Raw genomic sequence first — 23,178 nt, 5'->3', positions numbered from 1 at the left:
GATGATGTTGGTCGTGGAAATGCATTTGCTGATGAAGTCGCAAAAGAAACAGCAAGGAATGTGATGAGCAGAATGTATGTTGCAGGCCCTGCAAGATGGGTTGGCAATGTTGGAATGTGCGAAGACACAATAGAGAGTGTGAAATCGATCCAATCTGAGGCCACAGAGGAAGAGTTGAACATGTGGAGAGAAAGCACGGGTAGAGTGGATGCAAATGGTTGTTGGGTTGAATTGTCAGAGCATCAGAGATGGTTGCTACCCGACGCGTATGTGCTTGCAGTGGTTACAATGGCCCATGGAATGGCTCACATTAGCGTGAAAGGGATTTGCAAGCTGTTGGCTCCGGTATGGCAAAATGCTGGAATTCCTAAGTGTGCAGAGAATGTGGTCAAGAATTGTATGGTGTGTCTGAAACACAATCCTGGTAGGGGAACCCCAACTCCAGCTGGTCATTTTGCACCTCCTACGTATCCGTTTGAGGTTTTGCAGCTAGATTTCATCCACATGGAGAGGTGCAACAATTTAAAATACGTACTCGTTGTTGTCTGTGCCTTCTCAAGATGGGTAGAAGCATATCCCCTAAAGGACAATACTGCCTTGTCCACAGCAAAAGCCCTTGTGAAAGAATTTTTCCCCAGGTTCGGAATGCCTAGAATTATCTGGAGTGACAATGGGAGTGAATTTGTGGGTCAAGTGATGAAGAAAGTATGTGAAGGGCTAGGCATTCAACAGAAGTTCCATGCTGCAAATCACCCCCAATCAGCTGGACTAGTAGAATGTTACAATGGCACACTCAAGTTAAAGCTAGCCAAGATCCAAGCGAGCACTGGTCTTAAATGGCCTGACGCTCTGCCCTTAGCACTCCTATCCACTAGAATGACCGTGCACTCACGGGTAAAACTCAGTCCCTATGAAATCGTCTTCAGCCGTCCGGCCAACATATGGGGGGTGCCAAGACCCACCAAGTTTAGTGAGATTGAGCACCCTGTTTTGCTTGACTATCTGTACGAATTGACGGCTAAATTGTGTGTTTTACACCAACAGGTCCATGACTCTCTGCCTCTGGTCTCTGAAGCTCCAGGCCATCAAATCGATCCTGGATCCTGGGTGCTGGTGAAAAACTTTCAGCGAACAAAGAACGACCAGCCCAGATGGACCGGCCCACACCTCGTCCTTCTTTCCACAAGATCAGCTGTTCGAGTGGAAGGAAAGAAGAACTGGATCCACGGGATCCACTGCAAACGGATCCCCCTGCCTCTGCCCTATGACCGGTGGGTCCAGGAGGGTGTCGCCGACTCAGAGACTGAATCTTTGCCACGGTTCATTCCTTTCAGTGATGCTTGTGTAAAAGGAATAATTAGTGAGCAAGAGAGCGACAGTATTTTGCAACCAGCTGTATCACCATCAGTCCAATTGGACACCACAGAACCTGAACTCTTGTTCCGAGACAACACAATACCGGGAAAACAACGGTATAATCTGAGGCCAAGAAATACGAACTAATAAAAGTGAACTAATAAAAGTTTTTTTCCCCCAAGTACTATTTTTGAAAGCGCAGCTCTCCCATCTGAGGAACTTGCTCATTTTTGTTTTTCGAACCGCCATCCGGGTTCCGCTGCTAGGGCCGCGATTGCCCAAAGTCTTTGGGGTGCAGCTGGCGACGTTAGGTCGACAGTTCTGGTTGGTCTAAGGGAGTTGCCCTGGATCAACAGAAGCATTCCTTAGCAGAATCAACCTCCCATCGCGGGCAGCATTGTAGAGAGGATGGATTTTTCAAGATGGAGAGTCCTGCCAAAACTGTGAACTTTAAGGCCAAAATATGTGGATTAATGACGAAAAAACGTTTTTTATTATTATGCATTTTCCTGTTATTCAGTGCAATAATGTTTTTAGTAGGATATGTATTATTTTCTTTACAAACAACATTGGCACCTACTACATCGCCCGTACCTCCTCCTACTGTTTCTTCACATTCTTTTCAACCCCTTCCTGAACATGAGTCAGCTAGGAGATTAGAGTTTATTAATAACTCCTTCATTCAGCTCTTGCACCAACACCAACTAGTAATGAACACGACTAACTGTTGGGTGTGTGGTCTTATGCCCCACACAACGGATAAAGGTATTCCTTACTTGGTCCTGCCATTCAGCCACAATGGCTCTGTGTGGGCATACAGAACAATGTTCATTTATGCATATGAAGTCTACCCCCTACGTTCTGTAACAGACAATCCTAAGAATAGTGCTCTAGTTAAGGGTATAGTAGATATGATTAAGGAAGATATTTCCTATGAAACTATTCCAAGAGATGAGACACTAGTATACATAGGATGGAACGTGACCGGATATGGAACTACTCTGAGTGAGAAACAGCAAGCTAAGAGATCTTCCCCGATTTGGATTGTACCCCATCGGGGTCATATGTGTCTGCAAGGTACTGGCAAGAATCCCAGAGCTCAGTTAGGGAAGAGTGTCTGTACTGAAACGTATGTTTTTGCATCTCAGACTTCCCCTTCGTTCTTAGCAGCTAAGGGTACCTATTTCATCTGCCATGATAGAGCCTATACATGGTTGCCCCCTGACTTTTCGGGCACATGTTTTGTTTCATTCCTGTTGCCTCCCACCTACACAGCAGCGGCAGATTACCACAAGACAAGGATAGTTAGAGGTATCGTGAGCAAAGACGACACCGCAGGACAAGAATTTGGGGATTTCGTAAAGGGTTTTCTGCCGTTCTGGGGACCGATGGTTAACGGCAGAAACATAAGGCAATTAACAAGGGTGGTTGAACCCACTGTAATTGAAACTGCTGGTGCCCTTAGTAACTTGACTGCTGAGCTCCAGTCGGACCGTCTTATGACCCTTCAGAACAGGGTCGCATTAGATGTCATACTTGCAGACCGAGGTGGGGTATGTAAATTGATCCAATCGAGTTGCTGTGTTTTCATCCCAGATAACGCTCCAACAGTGTACCAGGCCATCTCCAAACTGCATAAGATTTCCGAATCTATTCATGTGGATAAAGGAGATTGGTCTGTCATGGGATGGTTCTGGGACCTGATATCCGGCTGGGGATGGAAAATTCTGATGGTCATTGGGATGGTCTTAGCCATTCTTTTCCTGTTCTGTCTGTGCGTGCAGTGCGCTCCTGCAATATGTGGCCTCTGTGCTACATCATGTGTAAGGAAGCCTGTGTCAAAAGACGAACTAAGTACCAGAATGATGTTACAGCAACATCTCAATGACTTTAGGAATATAGACCTGGACTCAGATTAGCATGAGATTAGGTTAAATTGCCTATGTAAGGGCAAAAGGAGGGTTTGTGGTTCTGAAAATTCTGGACTCGTGGTTCTGAAGATTCTGGACTCGTGCAAATAAACTTTGCCGTAGCATGACGATTTTCATGTCAAAATACCGATAATGGTTAGTACACTAGACCTGAGACTTAAAGCGGACAGGAAAAACCCATGTGCCCTGGTGCTGCTAGACCTCTCCGCGGCATTCGATACGGTCAAGCATGACCTATTGTTGTCGCGGATGTGGGATCTCGGTATTCAGGGCACCGCCCATGCCTGGCTGACATCCTTCCTGGAGTCACGGGTACAGAAAGTGCAATTGGCTAACCTGGTATCGGAGGCAGTAGGTATCACATGCGGAGTCCCTCAGGGCTCGGCATTATCACCTTTATTGTTCAATGCCTACCTGCAACCTCTCATCTCAACATTAAATCAGATGGACTGCAGTATATACAACTATGCCGACGATACGCAGATTATTATTCAAATCGACAACTGTCCACTGGCATACCAGAGAATGCAGAACATTCTAAAATTCACCGTGAACTGGATGACGACCAACTCATTAAAAATAAATCCCGATAAGACCGAGGTGTTGGCGATCACAACGGCATCGAGCCCCTGGAACGACCTCCTCTGGCCTACCGAATTAGGGCCATCCCCAATACCAGCTGAAGCAGTAAAAAGCTTGGGACTGATTATCGATGCAAACCTCACCATGTCTGCCCAAGTCTCAGCCGTAGTGGGTACTTGTGTGGGGCTAATGAGGCAATTGCGCAAACTATCCCCTATCCTGATGGTAGACACGCTTAGAAGAGCAGTATCAGCACTGATCCTGGCACGTCTGGATTACGGCAACGTTCTGTATGACAATATCCCTCAAAAATTGTTGAGCAGACTGCAGATAGTCATGAACGACGCCGCCAGACTGATCTTCAACAAACCTAGAAGGACTCAGGCTACTCCCCTCCTCCATAAACTCCATTGGCTGCCGGTGAAACAACGGGCCAAATTCAAGGGCCTATGCATAACGCATAAAGCACTGTACGGACAAGCCCCAAAATATATCAAGAAACGTTTAGTTCCATACGCCCCAAGCAGGAATTTACGATCAGCAGACGCTGCTCTACTGATTTGTCCGCGTTTTAAGCTATCCTCCTTTGGAGGGCGCACGTTTTCCCATACAATTCCCAGTGCATGGAACAAACTGCCAGAGAGCCTGCGCAAAGAAACAAACCTTTTATCTTTCAGAAAAAAGCTAAAAACGGTGCTGTTTCAGGAGGCTTGGGGTAATGCCTAACTCTCTCCCCTCTAGTATGGTGCTCACTCTCTGCAAAGCGCTTAGAGACCCCTGGGTGATAAGGCGCTATAGAAATCTAACATACAATACAATACAATACAATACACTATGTACAAGCATTTGCGTCACATTCGAGTGGCGACTTCACCTCGAAATCGTCATTCTCGTCCTGAACCCTTGGCTTCCATTTTGTGTGCGGCAGCCATTTTGTGAGTTGCCCTTCACATAGGCTTATAACTACAGCTGAATTCGATATCAAAGGACACATACACCTTGATTGACTTTTCTGTGACCCAGGCAAGCTGGAACCATTGCCCCAGGCCAAACCTGTTCGGTCAGTTTCTCTCCCAGTGGCCGAGCGAGATAGCATCAACGCACAACAGGCCATAAACCCTTTTCATCGCACACACACCCTGCCAAATCTTGCTCACACCTGGCTCTGCTCCTTTCTCTCTTACTTGCTTTATGATGAGGAGGAGCCCGGTTATATTGGGGGTACACCGATATCTGATGAAAATGTTGGGCCTTGCCGGGTAATTGATCACGAACTGGACACACTGAAATGTGGAATTGTCATCATGACTCTGCCTTTTCTTTGTAGTGAAAATATGTGAATAGCCTACTGTGAATCTAAGAATGTTTGCACTGTAAATCTAAGAATGTTTGCCTGAAGCTTAATATTTTGTATAAAAAGAGAAGCCTGGCTCTGTAATGTGAGCAGTCTCCTGAGAATCTACACACTGTGTTGTTGTACTTCTAGGACGCTTGTTACTTGGTTGCAGCCAATAAATTCGATCTTTGACTTTACCTAGAAGACTCTGGTTTCTGTGTCTAAATCAGGAAAGTACTCGAGGTCTTTGGGTGTTGCCCCTGACACCGCTGGGTTACCGGATCAGTACCGGTTCTGAAAAACCCAGTACCTCACAAACTATACAATACTAGGCCCATATCAACAACAGAGGGACTGAATCATGAGGTGAATAGATCTATATATGTTGTTTAAACTATCCACAATAAACAAGACCAGCTTGTCATTTAGTAAGTTTTTTCAAACATATTCAGAAAAACTTAGGTTTTGGAATTTTATTAAACAGGCATTTGAAAATGTTATAAAGTGAGGTTTATTTAGCATTTATAAAGAGAGAGCTTAATTCAAGAAATATTATTCATTAGCAGAAATAAGTAAAAATAAGCATTTCCAAACCCTAACTATTTCCCTGACTCTACCCTCATCTCTTGAAATTAAAGTCTTTAAAATTCCCCTTTCCTTACGTGTATTCCTCCATCAGCAGAACACGTCCCTCTGGAATCAAGAAGCGCAAGCCAAATGTCTGCTGTTTGAGCTAATTTTTATACCCTAAACTGAGCTAAACTAACTATTTTCACATTCCAAACAGTCGAATCCTAGCTCTCCATTGGCTGGGCCACCTCATGCCACAGTAAATTGTGACATCTCCTACTTCATGTCCGGGCTTTTTCACTAGCCCATTGTTCATGCACGAAGTCCTGGCGACTCTTCCTTAGGTTGCTACATTTTGTAGCAAAGATGTTCAAGCAATACAAAATTTGTCACGTCTCTTCCTTTCAACCTTGAGCTTGTCACATTCCGAGCTTCCCGTGGCACATTAGCAAACCTCTCCACAGAGTCACTTTTGGCAGTTCTTTTCAAAACCTTTCAAAATAAGAGTTCATAGGCTTCTCATCTTTTTCAGAATAATTTTTTGCTTGTGGCATTTTCATCAATAGGCCTCTTTTTAGAAAGAGTCAATTTTCTGCGCCACCTTTTTCTTGCGTCACTTTTTATAGCATTATTTTTCTCTGCAGCCAACTCTAAGCTTCATTTGTAAAACTATTATATAAACAAATATAAAACATGAATTAATTAAGGAATTGACATTTGTTCTGTTACCCACCCACCTTTGCTAATTAATTAACCCATTAGTCTATATTACCTAGCAGAAGCAAACAAATAAAGCAGCGTTTGTATCTACCATTCTTCATTTAGTCCAGCAGGATTCTCCACATACATGTATAAAATAAAAAGTCACAACATAGACAAAAGCATATATAAAATAGGAACATGCCATTAATTGAACAGCCGCAATTAATATTGACAAGACAATAGACAAACAAAACAAGGTTAGTTAATTATTTTTAAAACGTACTTGCTGCAACATAGAGCACATAATGTTAAACCCGCATGTTTGTGAATGCAATTTTATTCTAGGTTGGTTAAATAACATGCAGCAAACATATTAGTTTTATTAAACATTATGGAAGTCTGACTTCACAAGCCTGAACAAAATATTGTTCATTAACCTGCTCCATCATTTACACGTGTGTGCAAATGTTTGGAAGATATCATATCAGCTTGTACGGAACATAAAATGTTTGTATGGTCCCGTGTACAATGGTTGACTGAAAAATCAGGTCTAATTAAGTCGTAGAACAGTTTTACTCATTCTGCGTAATCCAAAATGTATGCTCTGCCAAAATTTAAAAAAATCCTAAAATGGATTGTAATCTTTTCAGAGTTGTTGGAGGTTGGAGAAGTGCACATTTTTCAGAAAAAATGTGCTGCCGGGCTTTTGGCTTCACTTGACAACTCATTTCCCAGAAACAGGATAATGAGGTGGGCAATTTTAGATTTTTGAAATTAAATTTGTAACCCAGGTGAGCGAACCCAAAGGGTTATGTGGTTCACTCTAGCCAAGTGTTCCATAAGCTCATAGTACGTCAGATAAATTTCATCTACATAGGACAATGCTTGCTCAGCTAAAGTTTCAAGTAACTCCGTTACCCTGGCTGAAAACAGCCCCGGGCTGTTCTTATACCATTGAGGTAAACGACAAAATTGATGCTGTGAACCTAGCACAGAAAATGCAGTCAAATATCTGCTTTCAAGCGCTATATTCTGGCAGAAAAATCAAGTCGATATATCTAGGGTTGTTTTGTATTTATTCTGCACAATGTTATTCTTAGCATGGCACTATGTGCATTTTGTAATACAAATATGCATGTGGAAGTGTTCAAATGTCTATAGTCTAAGACGAGACAATCTGAATTGTCCGGTTTCAATAAGGAAACAAGGGATTATTCACAGGTGAAGCACAATTTTCTATCCACCTTGATACTCAAGTTGTTCTAGGATTTTCCTAACTTGCATTTTAGGTTCATGTTTTATTGGGTATTGTCTCTGAGGCTGAGGAACTGGTTTTAATGGTATTTCGTGATGAGGAGACTCATCTTCCCACACAACATGATAGTGGTAAAATGTAGGCGCTAGCACTAATGCCCACTCCTGCGTGTATGAATGTTTAACTGATTCTGGAACGAAGTCAGAGAAGGCAGGTTAAATACCCTTTTCTCCCAGTGGGCATTCCATTACGAACTCAGGAGGCCAATCCTTTTCAGGAAAAAGAAAGTCATAACCATGTATCGTGTTCTCCCAAAAGAGAGCCTTTATCTTCCCGGGTATGTCCCCCTCTATTTGGAGCATTATTTTGTATAAAAGATGTGGGATACTTACCCTTGTATCAAGCATTTCCACAGTGATATACTCATTCAGTGTTACAATCACCAGAAAATCCATCAAGTTCCGGTGACCTATTGCGACTTCTGCCACGCTGTCCCTCTACCTTCTTCTATTTGAATTGAGATTTTTGAGTCGTTTGTTTGTCCTCTTTCAGTATGTAATCTGAAGTGGGATGCGTTTCCCTTTTTGGCTTCACATGCTCTTCTAATCTGCACTCTGACCATCAACCTCTCTCAGAACCTCTACCAGATGAATCCTGAAAGGAACAAGAGGATTGTGTATCAGGCTAGGTCGCCCCCACGCTCCACTGCTGCCTGTTTTGCCGCCTTCCTGCTCTGTTTCTGCTGTGGGCGACCCAGCCGCCGCTGAGCTGCCCGCCCGCCCCAGACTCTTCCCGCCGCTGCCTCCCTGCGGCCCCGCCCCCGCCAGCCCATTCGCCGCCCGCTCTCGCCACCCAGCTGACCCTCCCTCCCGGCTCCTTACTTAAGGGGACCGCGCTCACCTGCGAGGGAGTGACCGCTGAGCCTGTTCCAGGCTAGGTCGCCCCACGCTCCACTGCTGCCTGTTTTTGCCGCCTTCCTGCTCTGTTTCTGCTTCGGCTGACCCAGCTGGCGCTGAGCCGCCCGCCCACCCCAGACTCTTCCCGCCGCTGCCTCCCTGCGGCCCCACCCCCACCAGCCCATTCGCCGCCCCGCTCCCGCCACCAGCTGACCCTCCCTCCTGGCTCCTTACTTATGACGCCCACGTGTACGCGCAGCGGGCGCGCCGATTGTGCGCCGAAGGCGTGCTAAAGGCAAGCCCGTATGCGCCCGTCCGCGCCCAGCACCAGGACCCCTTGCCCCCGCCGCTGCAAGACCACCCGACGGACCTACGACGCCGCCACCCTCAACGCAGTCAATGCGGCCGAAACACCACCTGCTACCGAGCCACCCCGAAACGCACCCACGGATCCTTCACCTGCAAAGCCTGCCGCTTCACCTGCCTCCGAACCTGCACTGCACCCACCAAACCGAGCACCAGCAACTACCACCTCAAGTGCATCCTGCTCAACACTCGCTCCGTCCACAAACACGCCGTGGAACTCTGGAACCTCCTCGACACAACTTCACCAGACGTCGCCTTCCTCACGGAAACCTGGATGACCGCCTCCTCAGCCCCCGACATCGCCATTGCCATCCCAAACGGGTACAAGATCACCAGGAGGGACCGCGTCAACCTGACCGGAGGAGGCATCGCCATCGTACACAAGAACACCATCCGCATCACGACCAACTCCGACGACACCCTCACCGCCGCTGAACACCTCCACTTCCAGATACACACCGACCCCAAGACGACCATCAGAGGCACCCTCATCTACAGACCCCCGGGACCACGCACACAATTCAGCGAAGACGTCGCAGACTTCATCAGCCCGCACGCCCTCCCCTCCGCTGACTACATCCTCCTAGGGGACTTCAACTTCCACCTGGAGAACAACAACGACACCAACACCACCACCCTGCTGGACAACCTCGCCAACCTCGGACTCAAGCAACTGGTGAACACTCCCACCCATTACGGCGGCCACACGCTTGACCCCATCTTCTCCTCCAGCAAGCACATCTCCTTCAGCCACTCCACCGGACTTCATTGAACGGACCACAGCTGCGTCCACTTCAGCTTCAGAAGAACCACGACCCACCACCACCCGCAACAGGTTCCTCGCAGGAGCTGGAACAAGATCACCGCCGACCAGCTCACCACCTCCCTCAGCCAGAACCCTCCCGCCAGCACAACAGACCCCAACGAAGCAGCCAACAACTTCACACAGTGGATCACCAACTGCGCAGACAACATCGCACCACTGAAGATCCCTCCCAGCAGACCCGGCAGCAAGAAAGCCTCCTGGTTCACCGACGAACTCAAGAACTCCAAGAAGAACTGCCGTACCCTCGAGAAAATCTGGAGCAACAACCAGACCACAGACAACATGACTGCCCTCAAGCACACCACCCGCAAACACCACCAGCTGATCCGCACCACCAAGAAGACAGCATTCAAGGAACAACTGGACAACAACGCCCACAACAGCAAGGAACTCTTCAGCATCGTCAAAGACCTCTCCAACCCCAGCGCCGGAAACAACAACATCACTCCCTCGCAAGACCTCTGTGACTCACTCTCCTCATTCTTCCACAGCAAGATCACCGACATACACAACAGCTTCGGTGCACAGACCACGCACCCAACCACCGAGCCAACGCCCCTCACCACCACCCTCCGCGCCTAGACTCCGGTCAGCACCGAAGACACCGCCCGCGTGATGAACACCATCCACTCCGGATTACCAACCGACCCCTGCCCCCACCACGTCTTCAACAAAGCCGACTCCATCATTGCACCCCAACTCCGGGACATCATCAACACCTCCTTCAACACCGCCACCTTCCCGGAGAGCTGGAAGCACGCCGAGCTCAGCGCCCACCTGAAGAAACCAACAGCGGACCCAACCGACCTCAAGAACTACCGTCCCATCTAGCTCCTCCCTTTTCCTGCCAAGGTCATCGAGAAGACTGTCAACTGTCAGCTTGCCGCCTTCCTCGAGACGAACGGATCCCTCGACCACTCGCCGTCCGGCTTCCGAGCAAACCACAGGACCGAGACCGCCCTCATCGCAGCCACAGATGACATCAGATCCCTGCTCGACAATGGGGAAACAGTGGCCCTCATCCTCCTGGACCTCTCCGCAGCGTTCGACACGGTCTGCCACCGCACCCTAGTGCAGCGCCTCAACAACATCGGAATCCAAGAGAAGACACTGGAATGGATCATCTCGTTCCTCGCCTGAAGAACCCAGAGGGTTCACCTCCCCCCGTTCAGATCCGAGGCCACCGAAGTCATCTGCGGCGTACCACAAGGATCATCACTCAGCCCCACCCTCTTCAATGTCTACATGAGCCCCCTCGCAGCCATCGCACGCCAACACAACCTCAACATCATCTCCTACGCCGACGACACCCAGCTGATCCTCTCCCTCACCAACGACCCCACCACCGCCAGAACCAGCCTTCACGAAGGGATAAAAGACGTCGCAGAGTGGATGAAGAACAGCCGCTTGAAACTGAACTCAGACAAGATGGAAGTCCTCATCCTGGGATCATCGCCCTCCGCCTGGGACGACTCCTGGTGGCCCCCTGCCCTGGGCTCGGCTCCCAAGCCAACGGACCACGCACATAACCTGGGCTTCATCCTGGACTCCTCCCTCTCGATGACCAGACAAGTCAACGCCGTCTCGTCGTTGTGCTTCAACACCCTGCGTATGCTCCGAAAGATCTTCCGGTTGATCCCCACCGAAACCAGGAAGACGGTCACCCAGGCACTCGTCACCAGCCGACTGGACTACGGAAACACCCTCTATGCCTGAACCACAGCCAAACTTCAGAAAAGACTCCAACGCATCCAGAACGCCTCCGCACGACTCATCCTGGACATCCCCCCACACAGCCACATCCCCGGACACCTGAGAGACCTGCACTGGCTCCCAGTCAACAAGAGGATCACGTTCAGACTCCTCACCCACGCACACAAGGCTCTCCACGATCTGGGCCCCAGGTGACTCAACAACCGCCTGACCTTCTACACTCCCACCCACCAGCTACGATCCACCAGCCTCGCCCTCGCCGCCGTTCCACGCATCCGCAGAGCCACCACCGGAGGAAGATCCTTCTCCTACCTGGCAGCCAAGACATGGAACTCCCTCCCCTTCCACCTCCGACTGACCCAGGATCACCTTTCCTTCAGGAAGCAACTCAAGACCTGGCTCTTCATTCAAGCAGTAGCAGACCCCCCCAGTGCCTTGAGACCCCTCCGGGTGAGTAGCGCGCTTTACAAATGCCATGATTGACTGATTGATTGATTATCAGTATCATGATACCTGTCAGGTATTTTAATGTTATAATTTCTCAGATTGTATTTTTTGTCAGTGGATTTCTGCTTAGGAGACCCACCCTGATTGTGTGTTATTTTGTTTAATTTTGTGTTTATTATATCATTTCTTCCTGGAAGAATTGGGTGCTTGCTTAGAATTATCCTTTTCAGAATTACTCTCAACTTTCTGGAGGAATCAGAAACTCCTGGTCGGCCAGAGATCTCCTGCTGCAACCAGATCATTTTCATTAAAAAAACTTACAATCATGCTTTCTCTGTGGCCGCTCCTAGAGTATGGAACTCTCTCCCACCCGCCATCAGAAGAATCCCTTCTCTGTCACGTTTCAAAAAGGATACCAAAACCTTCCTTATGGGTGAATTCCTCGTTTACATTTTGGCTTCAACTACCACTATGACCCTGATATACGTCTGGCTATTGCCTCCCTTCGGATTACCTAGTCACCCCACTAAGAAACCTGTTATGCGTTCTGCACCCCGCCACCTCCTAATGTGATTCTCAGTCTTTTTGCACAATCCTATAAACCTGTTATGTATTCTGCACCCCGCCACCTCCTAATGTGATTCTCAGTCTTTTTGCACAATCCTATAATTCCTGTAAAGCACTGTGATACCCTAACGGGTCAAGTTTGCGCTCTATAAAACACAAAAATAAATAAATAAATAAATAATTGTGTTTTCCCAGATTTGGCTCCCAAATTAACTCTGTCTAACGTAGCATAGGTTTCCTCGATAAGTCTCAGTAATTCCTATTCCTGCTGTGCAGCAGTGAATTCCCTCAGGCATTGTTGTACAGCTGCTTCCCCTGTTATGTTACTTAACATAATGGTCGATACTGCAGAAAAATTTCCATCAGTTTCATCCCTAAGTTCAGGGCAGGTCTTGCCCCGTACTCATTCTGTAACTGTTTCGGTACATCAGGTAGAACTGCTATTGAAGGGGTACTATGAGTTCTGGTGTAGCCTGCAGTGCAGACTGTACACCAAGTGGCACAATCTTCACCAGAGGGGGCCAATCTCATTGACAATCAAATTGCTAATATTCTGTGTTTATTCTTTGGTTCCGTATGGGGACAAAAAACTTAATGCTAGCTTGTTTTCTGTGCAATCCAGAATGTAATTTGCTCCTGACTGGTGAGAACTTTTCCTATAATTGAGGGCTGATACCCGTAACAATCAATTGATGTTGTGCAGCTTTAGCCATCTGCGCAGAGTTAAATGTTCTCATGCTGTGCTGTGTGAGATTTCTGTAAATCTTTACTGAAATCGTCATATAGTGTTGTTATTTCTGCTGCATCTAAATTGACAAGATTAGGATGTGGTGTATGAGCAGCTAGGTCTGGCCAAGTCACTCATTCTTTACTGAGCGGACCCAGTCTCACATATTCTATGGCATGGGGGAGGGCGCCTTTAAAGTTTTTAAACCAATGTATATGTTTTTGGTAAGTTAACAGAATTTCCATGTCCACATATGGAAAATGTTCCCATGGTATCCCAAGACTAGAATACCTCTGTTCTGAATGCTTCGTGTGCCTCGACCACAAAGGTAACGTCACCACCCGTTGCCAGGAGGCCTTAATGTAATAATTTCAGAGTAATTGAATGTCTGCAATTTTCTGGAATATTTAAAGTAACTACATCGTTTCCACTGGCTCATCCATTTATGGACATTGTGTGAAGAGAGTAGAATTTTATGGAGACAAATTTATAGAGATAGTGTTTGCACAATAAGGGAACATTTTATCCTACAAGCTTGAATAACCTACAGTCAATAAATAGGGTATACCTACTCAGCTGAGGCAGATTTTCCTTATCACCATGTACGTCTCCGGTTTGGAGTTTACTAGTATTCACTGAGTAAAGCACAACTGAAATACTCAGATAGACTGTTAAATTAGAGCCCAACCAACATTGGTGGTGCCATGTCGTGCAGTTCCCACTATTCCGTAGTACCTGCGTGTTTGGACAACATGAATTTTGGGCGAGGTACCTAGACTGATTCCAGGCATCCCCACAGGATGTGTTGGCCTAGAGACCAGCTGGCTCACAGTGCCACCATAAGCCCCCCCAAACCTTACCAGGGAATGAATAGTTTCCGGCAACCACTGAACATGACAACCTTGACCCCCTCAGGAAACAGATTAGAACCTTTCGCTCAGTCACTCGTGCTTACTAGTGCGCAGATAAATATAAAGAATACACAGTGGGCTACTTTCAATATATTTATTGAACCAGTGTTATTCTTGTATGGAATTCACGAGCTACGATAATCAGTAGACAGAAGATCAAAGTGATTACAAGCACCAAAATAGTAAATAGTAGGTACAGTTCTACCATGGTGCTAAAACAGTGTATATATGCAGGATTATAAACAAGGCAGCAATCAGGCGCAATCCTCGTATGCAAAGCCCTACTCTAAGTGTACCTAGAGTGTATGTAGGTGTAGAGCCAAGAATCTTCCCAAGGAATGATCCAACCCCATTACCTAGAGGGAGAGAATGAAGGACACCGTCTTGGTCACAAACTGGACACCCCTTAGGAGATGTCAGGCTGCTGCGTGGTGCAGTCTCAGCATGCAGGGATCCTCGGTGTCAGATGAAGTGCCTCCCCTGCTCGTCTATCGGGATGCTCATTATTTATAATAGAAATCAGCCTGGCTATGTACATTGTAGATTAGCGATATTATGAATATGTAGATAGCCCCGTCGCCCCGTGGATGAAGATAGAACAACATTTGTACATAGTGCGTAAAGAGGCCTTGTACATGCTGTTTGAGGCATCATGAAAATGATGTGCAAAGCTAGATGTGTAAGAAAATAGTTTCAGAGAAACTAATCCAACATTGTTGTCTTTTCAAATATTTGCAAAAGTTCAGGACAGAAATGTTTGATTGAGTAGCTGAGCGCTCTATAAAACCCCGGATAACATAACATAACATAACATAACATAACATAACAAGTGGACAATATAAAAAATGAGCAGCTTTGCTACATAGGCCTAACCCAGGAACGTAACATAAGGTGTTATACTATTTATTGCTCCCTTTCCTCCTGTATCGGAGAATCAGACTAGATACAACTTGCACTCCACATAAAGTGGCATACCCTGTTGTGTCATTAACACTACAATGAGGTTAGGGTCAGACTAGACACAACTTGTTTACCTCTTAAGGTGGCAATACTCTTGGTGTGCTACTTACTCCTATACGGGTTGAGGCTCAGACAAGACACAACATGCCCCCAATACAGGACGAGCTTCACAGTGGAGGTATCATGCCGGAAGGCACCCCAGTTTGCAGTGACAAACAGTTGGAGACAGGCTCCGGAAGAAGTGTCGAGAAGTGGCCTTCAGCCTTGCCCTGATTATCATACCCAGGTAAAGTGGTGATAGAGAATAGCCACACACAGCGAAGGTGATTACAAGCATCAAAATAGTAAATAGTAGGTACAGCTCTACCATGGTGCTAAAACAGTGTATATATGCAGGCGTGTAAACAAGGCTGCAATCAGGAGCAATCCTCGTATGCATAACCCTACCAAGTCAAAGACTCACCTTCAACCACTGCACCCAATGGCTCCAGCCCCCAGCAGTTTGACCACCTGGAGTACCATCACCTCTAAAGGCACCCTCAGGATCAGGAAGAGCATCCACTCCAGAGCCCCCTCAGATCCATGCCTTCACCACATCTTCAACAGAGCCTGCACCTCCATTGCACACGAGCTCTGCCACACCATCAACTGCTCCATTGAGTCCGCCACCTTCCCTGAAGACTGGAAACATGCAAAGATCAACCCCCCTGCTGAAGAAAACCTCTGCTGACCAGACGGACTGCTAGAGCTACATACCCAACTCTCTGCTCCCAGCCAAAGTCATCGAGAAAGCCATCAACAACCAACTCTCAGAGTTCATCAAAATGAACAACATCATGGAACTCACCCAATCCGGCCTCTGAAGCAACCACAGCACCAAGACCACTCTCCTCACCACTACAGACGATATCCACACCCTATTCAACTGAGGCGAGACTGCTGCCCTCATCCTTCTGAACTTCTTGGCTGCCTTTGACACCGTCGCCCACCACAACCTCTGTGCAAGACTCCATGTCGCCAGCATCCGCAACAAAGCCCTAGAATGAATCCGCTTCTTCCTTATGGCTGAACGCAGAGAGTCAGACTTCTGCCGTTCAACTCAGAATGAACAGAGATCATCTGCGGAGTTCCTCAGGGATCCTCCCTGAGCCCCACCCTCTTCAATATCTACATGGCTCAGCTTGCAGCCATTGTCAGAAGCCACAGACTCACCATCGTCTCCAACGCCGATGACATCCAGCAGATTCTCTCCCTCACAGATGAACCCACAGCCGCTAAGAGCAACTTCCACAACGGAAGGCAGTCGACACATGGATGAAGGACAGCTTCCTCAAGCTTAACTCAGACTAGATGGAAGTCCTAATCCTGGGCTCTTCTCCCTCCACCTTGGATGGATCTTGGTGGCCCGCAGCTCTCGGACTCCCCCCGCACCCACAGACCACGCATGAAACCTCCGCATCATCCTTTTACCGTTCATAATTTATGCACTACACTTAGGTTTTATTACTACATATTTTAACGCATATCCCATGCTTCTTAATGCAATTTTGAGTGTTATTCACTTATGAAAGAGGGTTCGGAGTTTCACTTTGTCCCTGAATCACTTAGTGGGAATGATAACGACCGGAAAACACTTCCTGCACAGCACTGCACAGTGGGCAGTGTATGAACACAGTTCAATGTGGTTTACATTTGTATTGGTGCCCTGACCTGAGTCCGTGCCCAGGGAGTTTGAAATTCAACCCTTACGGGTCATGGGAGGGTGGGGGCAAGACTGTGACACTTTAATTCTTGGAAGTTTGAACTTTCAAAGCATCACTCGACTACGCTTTCCCACACACACTAAAGGGTACATTGGTCTGTCCAGCCAATGAGCCATAAGTTAGAAAATACACTCTGCTGTGCATTAAAACGATATTTCAAGTCACCTCTGAGTTCCATGACCTTAAAACGGAGCTCTGATTTGGCCTAGATTCCGACTGGCCCATTTGACATCATCCTGACAGCTCCCTACACACATAAAAGGCACCGACAAACATCAGGGACCACACTGAACTTGTGGAGGTGTAGCATGAGTGTCCCCACTATTGAAAGACTCTCCAGTGTGCCATGACCCACCCCGAGAGCCGCAGTCTCCCATGGATTGCTCTGGCCACCGGATGCCGTGGCCGGGCGGCAGTGGTAGAGGGGGAGATATCGCAGAGACGGGCCTGGAGGGCTGCTGGTCTAGATAACACTGGTCAGGCACCCCCAGAAGGAGATGCCCACTGAGAGACGGCATGGGCAAGAGGCGCAAGCCCTCTGGTCAATCTGCAGGCTGCGGGCCTGGGGTACATGCTGTGCAGCTCCTCCCCAGCCACCACAACAAGGTGTACCATCCTCCCATCGCCCTCGGGGGCTACTATGTGAAACAGAGGACCTGATCATTGGAAGAGGCAAGGAAGGCTGAGCATGATGCTTTCCCATAGCATAGCTGGTGAACACAAATTGTTGCTGTCTTTCTCAGTGCAGACTAACACCTTGGGATGCGTTGAGAACACCTTAAGCGAGCCTGATGCCCTGAGCTGGCGGGACCGAGGAGGATATGGAGCATTCAGACCGGCGTGAAGGGTTCCACATGTGAGGACCTTCCCCCGTACTAGAAGACAGGGAAACAATCACCACTCCAGCACAGAACATTGGACTCCTTCATCGCATGGGTGAGCAACAGAGGGGGAAGAGTGAGGCGTCAAAGGGGAGATTCCTTATGCCTACCACGCAGGAGTGGCTGCTATGGCGGACGCATCCTAGTGAATAGAGGGTTGCGCACTGGGCCCTCACAGCACTTCAGATGTGGACCACTCTTAACTCGCTCCTGCACAAAGATGGTAAAAAAAACGACAGCCCAAGGGGGACATGGACAGTGGGGGGAAGGAACCTTTCCATCTTCTAATTGAACAAGAGGCACAACAGACCACTGCCCCACAGAGTTCACAAGCCCAGGGAGAGCACTTTGACAAACATTTGCGGGCAATCAAAGATGTGAAGGCTACACTCAGACATAAACTGGACACTCTGGGAATAGAGGTGGGGCTGCCTCGAGCTGGCCAGGTCAACCTTACAGTCAGGCTGGAGATGTATGATTGTGTCTTGGTAGGAATGTGCCCTACACTGACCGAGATGCAGTCACACTTCAATGCCATGCAGGTGAAGGACACAAAGCTGTGAGACAGGGTGGAAGATGCAGAGAGTCTCGAAGAAACAACATAAGATTGGTGGGACTCCCAGAGGGGGCCGAGCGACCTAACACGGAGCTCTTCTTAGAACAATGGCTTCTTGACACAGTACTTAGCAGTAAGAGATTGACCTTCTACTCAAAAGAAATGGTGCATAGGGTCCAAGGTAGAGCCTCGTACCCGGACTCCTTGCCGCGGCCAGTAGTGGCACAACTCTTCAACTACCGGGATCGCAACCACACTCTACAAGTGGCGAGTACCAGTTGCCCCTGAAAAATTGATAATAGCACAGGGAATATATATCCAGACTCTACGGCTGAAGTGGAATGCTTCTGGGGTTCCGTCACGCAAGCAGAAGCTGCTTCAACTGGGGCTAAAATAATCGCTTATTTTCCCAGAGAAACAGCAAGTAGTAGATGCAGATTCCGCACTAATCTTTGAAACACCGTGGATGCCTGGGAATGGATGAAGACAAAAGGGGTGCCCCAGGTCCCAAGCTGTACACTCCCACAATAAGACTGGCACAACCCCTGTTATAAGAGAGGGCTGCGTAGGTCTTCCTATAGCAAGCCTACAAATGGGCAAGCAGCACACAAACAAGCCAGGGTCATGGTGGAACTGGAATCTTGCAGCAGCCTCACCCCATCACTCACACTTCAGGTGGGAGCCTTGCTGCACGGGGAGTTGGCCCTTGCCTTGAAGAACATCCAAGCAGAACTGTGAACGGGCCCTGCTCTTGCCCTGATGACAGAGGACAAGGTGATATGACCCCAGAAACACCACTAGGACCCTGCGTTGACAGCCTTAGACTGAACATAGTGAAGGAAAGCACAGGTGCTCTTGATGTGCAGAAGGGAGGGTGAGAAATGGGGTTACATGATGGCTTGAACTTCGCTAGAACTAACGCCCTACAAAGCCAGTGTCGGTGTTGTCATCAAGGTTGCCATTCAGGGTAGATGCATGGATCTTGTGCTGGGTAAGCACTGTGCTGCAGCGGTTCCAATGGCCTCCTCTTCTGTTGGCTCAGCAGATCTGTGGGGTATCTGCAAGGGAGAGGATAGCTGATCAAAGCTGTCTGGACGGTTAGTGGAAGGTCAGGCATTTGTTGATGTATGCTGGTCCTTCGTTGTGCAAGGCCATGTAGGCATGACTCATCATCTTGAACTGGCATCTCTTCTGAATCAGGAGCCAGTGTAGTTTCTTGAGATGGGGTGTGACTTGGATCCTTCTGGGAGGTTGAGTATGAGTCTTGTCACTGAGTTCTGTATTATCTGGAGTCTATCCTGGAGGTTTGCAATGACTCTTACGCAGATTGTGTTTCCGGAGTCCAGTCTGCTGGTGATGAGGGCTTGCATAATGGTCCTTCTGGTGTTTGCCGGGAGCCACCTGAAGATCTTGTGGAGTCTGCAAAGGGTGTGGCAGCAGGTGGATGAGACTGCATTGACTTATTTCTTCATGGATAGCTTGCTATCCAGAATGATGCAGAGGTTATGGGCATGGTATGTTGATGGGGGTATGCCGTGCTCCATGGGACACCATGTGTCATTCCATGGTGAGGTGTTGTTCCCAAAAATGAGGACTTCCATCTTGTCTGTGTTGAGTTTTTGACAGGTGTACTTCATCCAAGCCCTTGATACAAGCCCTGGCACTGCGGAGTATATGGGGTGGGGACTTTATTTCTGCCCATGACACCTCCCTAGATAGATCCTTTCCCCACCACAAACCGAGAATGCAATCAGAATGACCCATGCATTGTGGACTGGCTTATGCTTACCCAGATGTGAAACATCTGGTGACAGAGGAATCCTCGTACACGAGAATACTCGTTCTCACCAGTACACTAACTGCACACCAGAATCTGCTTGCTCCTATACAATCCCTCTGTGGCTTCCTTGGCCTTGTGATCTGAATGTCTAGGCCACACACTTTCGGACCACAACCACCTCAAAATGATGATTCAGTGGGGCAGACGACATGCACCAGTACCTACTAGGAGGCTGTATGCCCCGGCCCTACAGGACAGAGTCTTCTCTGATACTGAAGGTACACATGTCACCATCTTTGAGACGAACTAAGGGACTGCCTCTACGACAGTGATAGAGTGGGATACCTTTAAAGGTCTCACATAATGACTGTGCATCAAGATGTAGCATGGTGTAAAACACGCCTTACAAGCCTAGAACCTCTCTCTTGAACAAACAATATGAACAACAGAAATATATTTGGGGTAGCTGCATGAAACTAGAACATAATCACCCCTCTCCAGAAGAAGTAAAGAGAGGCGGTGGTCAGACTAGGAACACTACACTATCAGATACTAGCATAGCTACTAAGGTCGTTGAACCCAAAGACCCCCAGAAAGGCCAGCAGATCCCCGGTGGGAGTGATATTGAATGTACAAGCAGATATAAATCAGGCTTTCCTGTAGTACCAGATGTCTGTATACCAGGCTGTGTTGGGAGTGCAAGCGCCCCAATTAGATGAGTATTTGAATAGACTGTCGATCCCCAGACTTAACCCTCTTCAGGAACATACACCAGATGAAACCCTGACCACTGAGGAAATTGGCTTCATGATTGACTAGATCGCGTGCAACAAAACTTCTGGGATGGACAGGTTCCCGGTGGACTTTTACTTCACCTACAGAGCAACCCTCTCTCCAAACCTACTCCAAATGTACCAACAGGCCCGGCAGGAGGGCTCATTGCCAGGATCCCTATGGGAGGCTATGATATTTGTCCTGCCTAACCCCAACTGGGACCCCCTGGAGCTATGCTCCTACTGGTCACTGTACACCGACCACAAGATTTGCGGGAAGGTCCTGGCAAACAGGTTGCTCCCCTGCCTCTCTACATTGGCACCAAGACCAGAATGATTTCGTACCTGGGAGAAAAATGTGACTAAACCTACGGCGCCTCTCCGGCTGATGGAAGAGAATCTTCAAGAATTTGCCTCCATACACAACACTCTCACTAGATATAGAGAAGGCCTTCGACACCCTGGAGTAGTTTTACTTAACGAAAGTGCTGATGTGCATGAAACTAGGTGCAGAAATACTGCACTGGATAAATCGCTGGCCCGCATCCGGACAGGCAGAGATCTCAGTTTCTTTTTAAGTATGTGGCAAAGATGCCCGCTGTCCATTACTTCCTCCCTAGTCATGGACCTGTTCGCTGGCTTGTTTCGTTCACAGGACCCAGCAGTCGGTATACCAAGTGGGCCAAATTGGGAGGTCATTTCACTGTATGCTGATTACACATTTGTGTACCTCAGGAATGTGCAGGTGTATCTACTGCAGGTGATGGAGGTTCTAGACGATTTTGGTAGGGATTCTGGACTGAGGCTAAATTGGACCAAATCCAGCTTATATCCCATGCGCAAACTCACAACTTAGAACAAGAAGTGCTGGGGTGGCACCATGACATCTTCAGGTACATAGAGGTGAACTTCCCACACCGACGAAGAACTTATACAGGGCAACTTAGGTGATGTCCAATGTTTGCAGCTCCCTGTCGTTTTGGGGCTCCCTGCCACTATCAACCCATGGGTAGAGTGGCAGTTGCAAAAATGCGGTTAATACATTTATACTGCTTCTCGACCCCTGTAGTTTAACCGTCCCGGCGCTTCTTCAGGAAATTGGACTCGGTTTCTGTTCTTATGGACTTCATCTGGGGAGCGGGCCACAAGAGAGTCACGCTTCGCAAACTTTACTTTACCTTGGAACAGGCTGGGTGGATGTACATTTAAAAGACTGAAGAACTACAAACTACTGTGTGACTTGGAAGATGATTATTTCTCGTTACAGTTCTCACATTATAATCCGCACTAGAAGAAATGGGAGCCTGGGGTGTCTGATCACAGAAACTCATTTACATACAAAGGGGGGTGAAAGCACAACACAACTTGTTTATGTAAAAGTTTGTACATTGCACAGGGATTGTGATTCAGGTAACAGTGTGAGTATTGTATGACAACAGCGAGCAGTCTTAGTTGCTGAGATATAAATCTCTGATGGGTGCATCTTTAGCTTTTTCAACTGTTTGAGACTGAGAGGGTGGCAGTCTCAAATTCTTGTGGCACAGATACCAACAGCTTCCCTCATAATCTTTACTTTTTGCATCTACAGTTGGTGCAGATGCCACCTAAGAGAGTAACCTTAGTGTGCTTTCTGGAGTCAGCCTGCTTTGCTTTTCCCAAACTTTGGTCAGCAAAGGTAAATGTGTCTTCTACTCAAGTGTTCTTAGCTCGCTTTTGGTAACGTGGCTTGAGCAGTATGGCCTAAGGCGCACTTGAAGGTAAAGAAAAACAGTAGAAGTCACAAATTTCAATACAGTTTATTAAAAATAGATAAGGAACTTTAAGATTCAAACCAAGTTTAGATCAAAAAGAATATTTAATAATTATTCAGAAGCAAAATCTAAAGGAGGGATGTGATTTAAGCATTATTAATTAGCAAAACCACTGTCAAAACCAAACAAAAAGGTAAATGAATAAAAAACAAGCAGTTCCACTGAATCAATCAGGAAGTCACCTACAAAATTGTAGCTGACTTCGGTAGCTATGCTCGAGAGGACAAAGATAAGTTTAGTCTCTGGTGATGATTAACACTGGAATTTGAAGCAAGGTTTTTGGCTGAATCAGTCTCAGAAGGTGACGAGCTGCACAGAAGTGGCTTGAAGTGCAAAATGCCCACAGAGTAGAGTTGGGCTATCAAGTTGAACCTGAATCCACTCCATCAAAATGTGTGAAACTTCAAGCAGTTACAACAGCTGCGAAGTCTTCTGAGCTTCCATGTTATGGAGATGGTTCAAGGTTGAT

General features: G+C 47.5%; 1 protein-coding gene across 1 annotated transcript; it reads left to right on the top strand.

The window, feature by feature from the left end:
- The first annotated feature begins 1,775 nt into the window (after positions 1–1,775).
- LOC147737576 (endogenous retrovirus group PABLB member 1 Env polyprotein-like) lies at positions 1,776–3,275 on the top strand. The gene has a single exon (XM_086936537.1). The coding sequence runs from the start codon at positions 1,779–1,781 to the stop codon at positions 3,273–3,275; it is 1,497 nt and encodes a 498-aa protein (XP_086792663.1). The 5' UTR covers positions 1,776–1,778.
- Positions 3,276–23,178: the final 19,903 nt, after the last annotated feature.

Source organism: Lissotriton vulgaris, chromosome 1_1, assembly GCF_964263255.1.
Source record: "Lissotriton vulgaris chromosome 1_1, aLisVul1.2, whole genome shotgun sequence".
Classification (NCBI taxonomy): Eukaryota; Metazoa; Chordata; class Amphibia; order Caudata; family Salamandridae; genus Lissotriton; species Lissotriton vulgaris.
The sequence above is the reverse complement of the archived record's forward strand: the minus strand, read 5'-3'. Positions and strand labels throughout refer to the sequence as shown.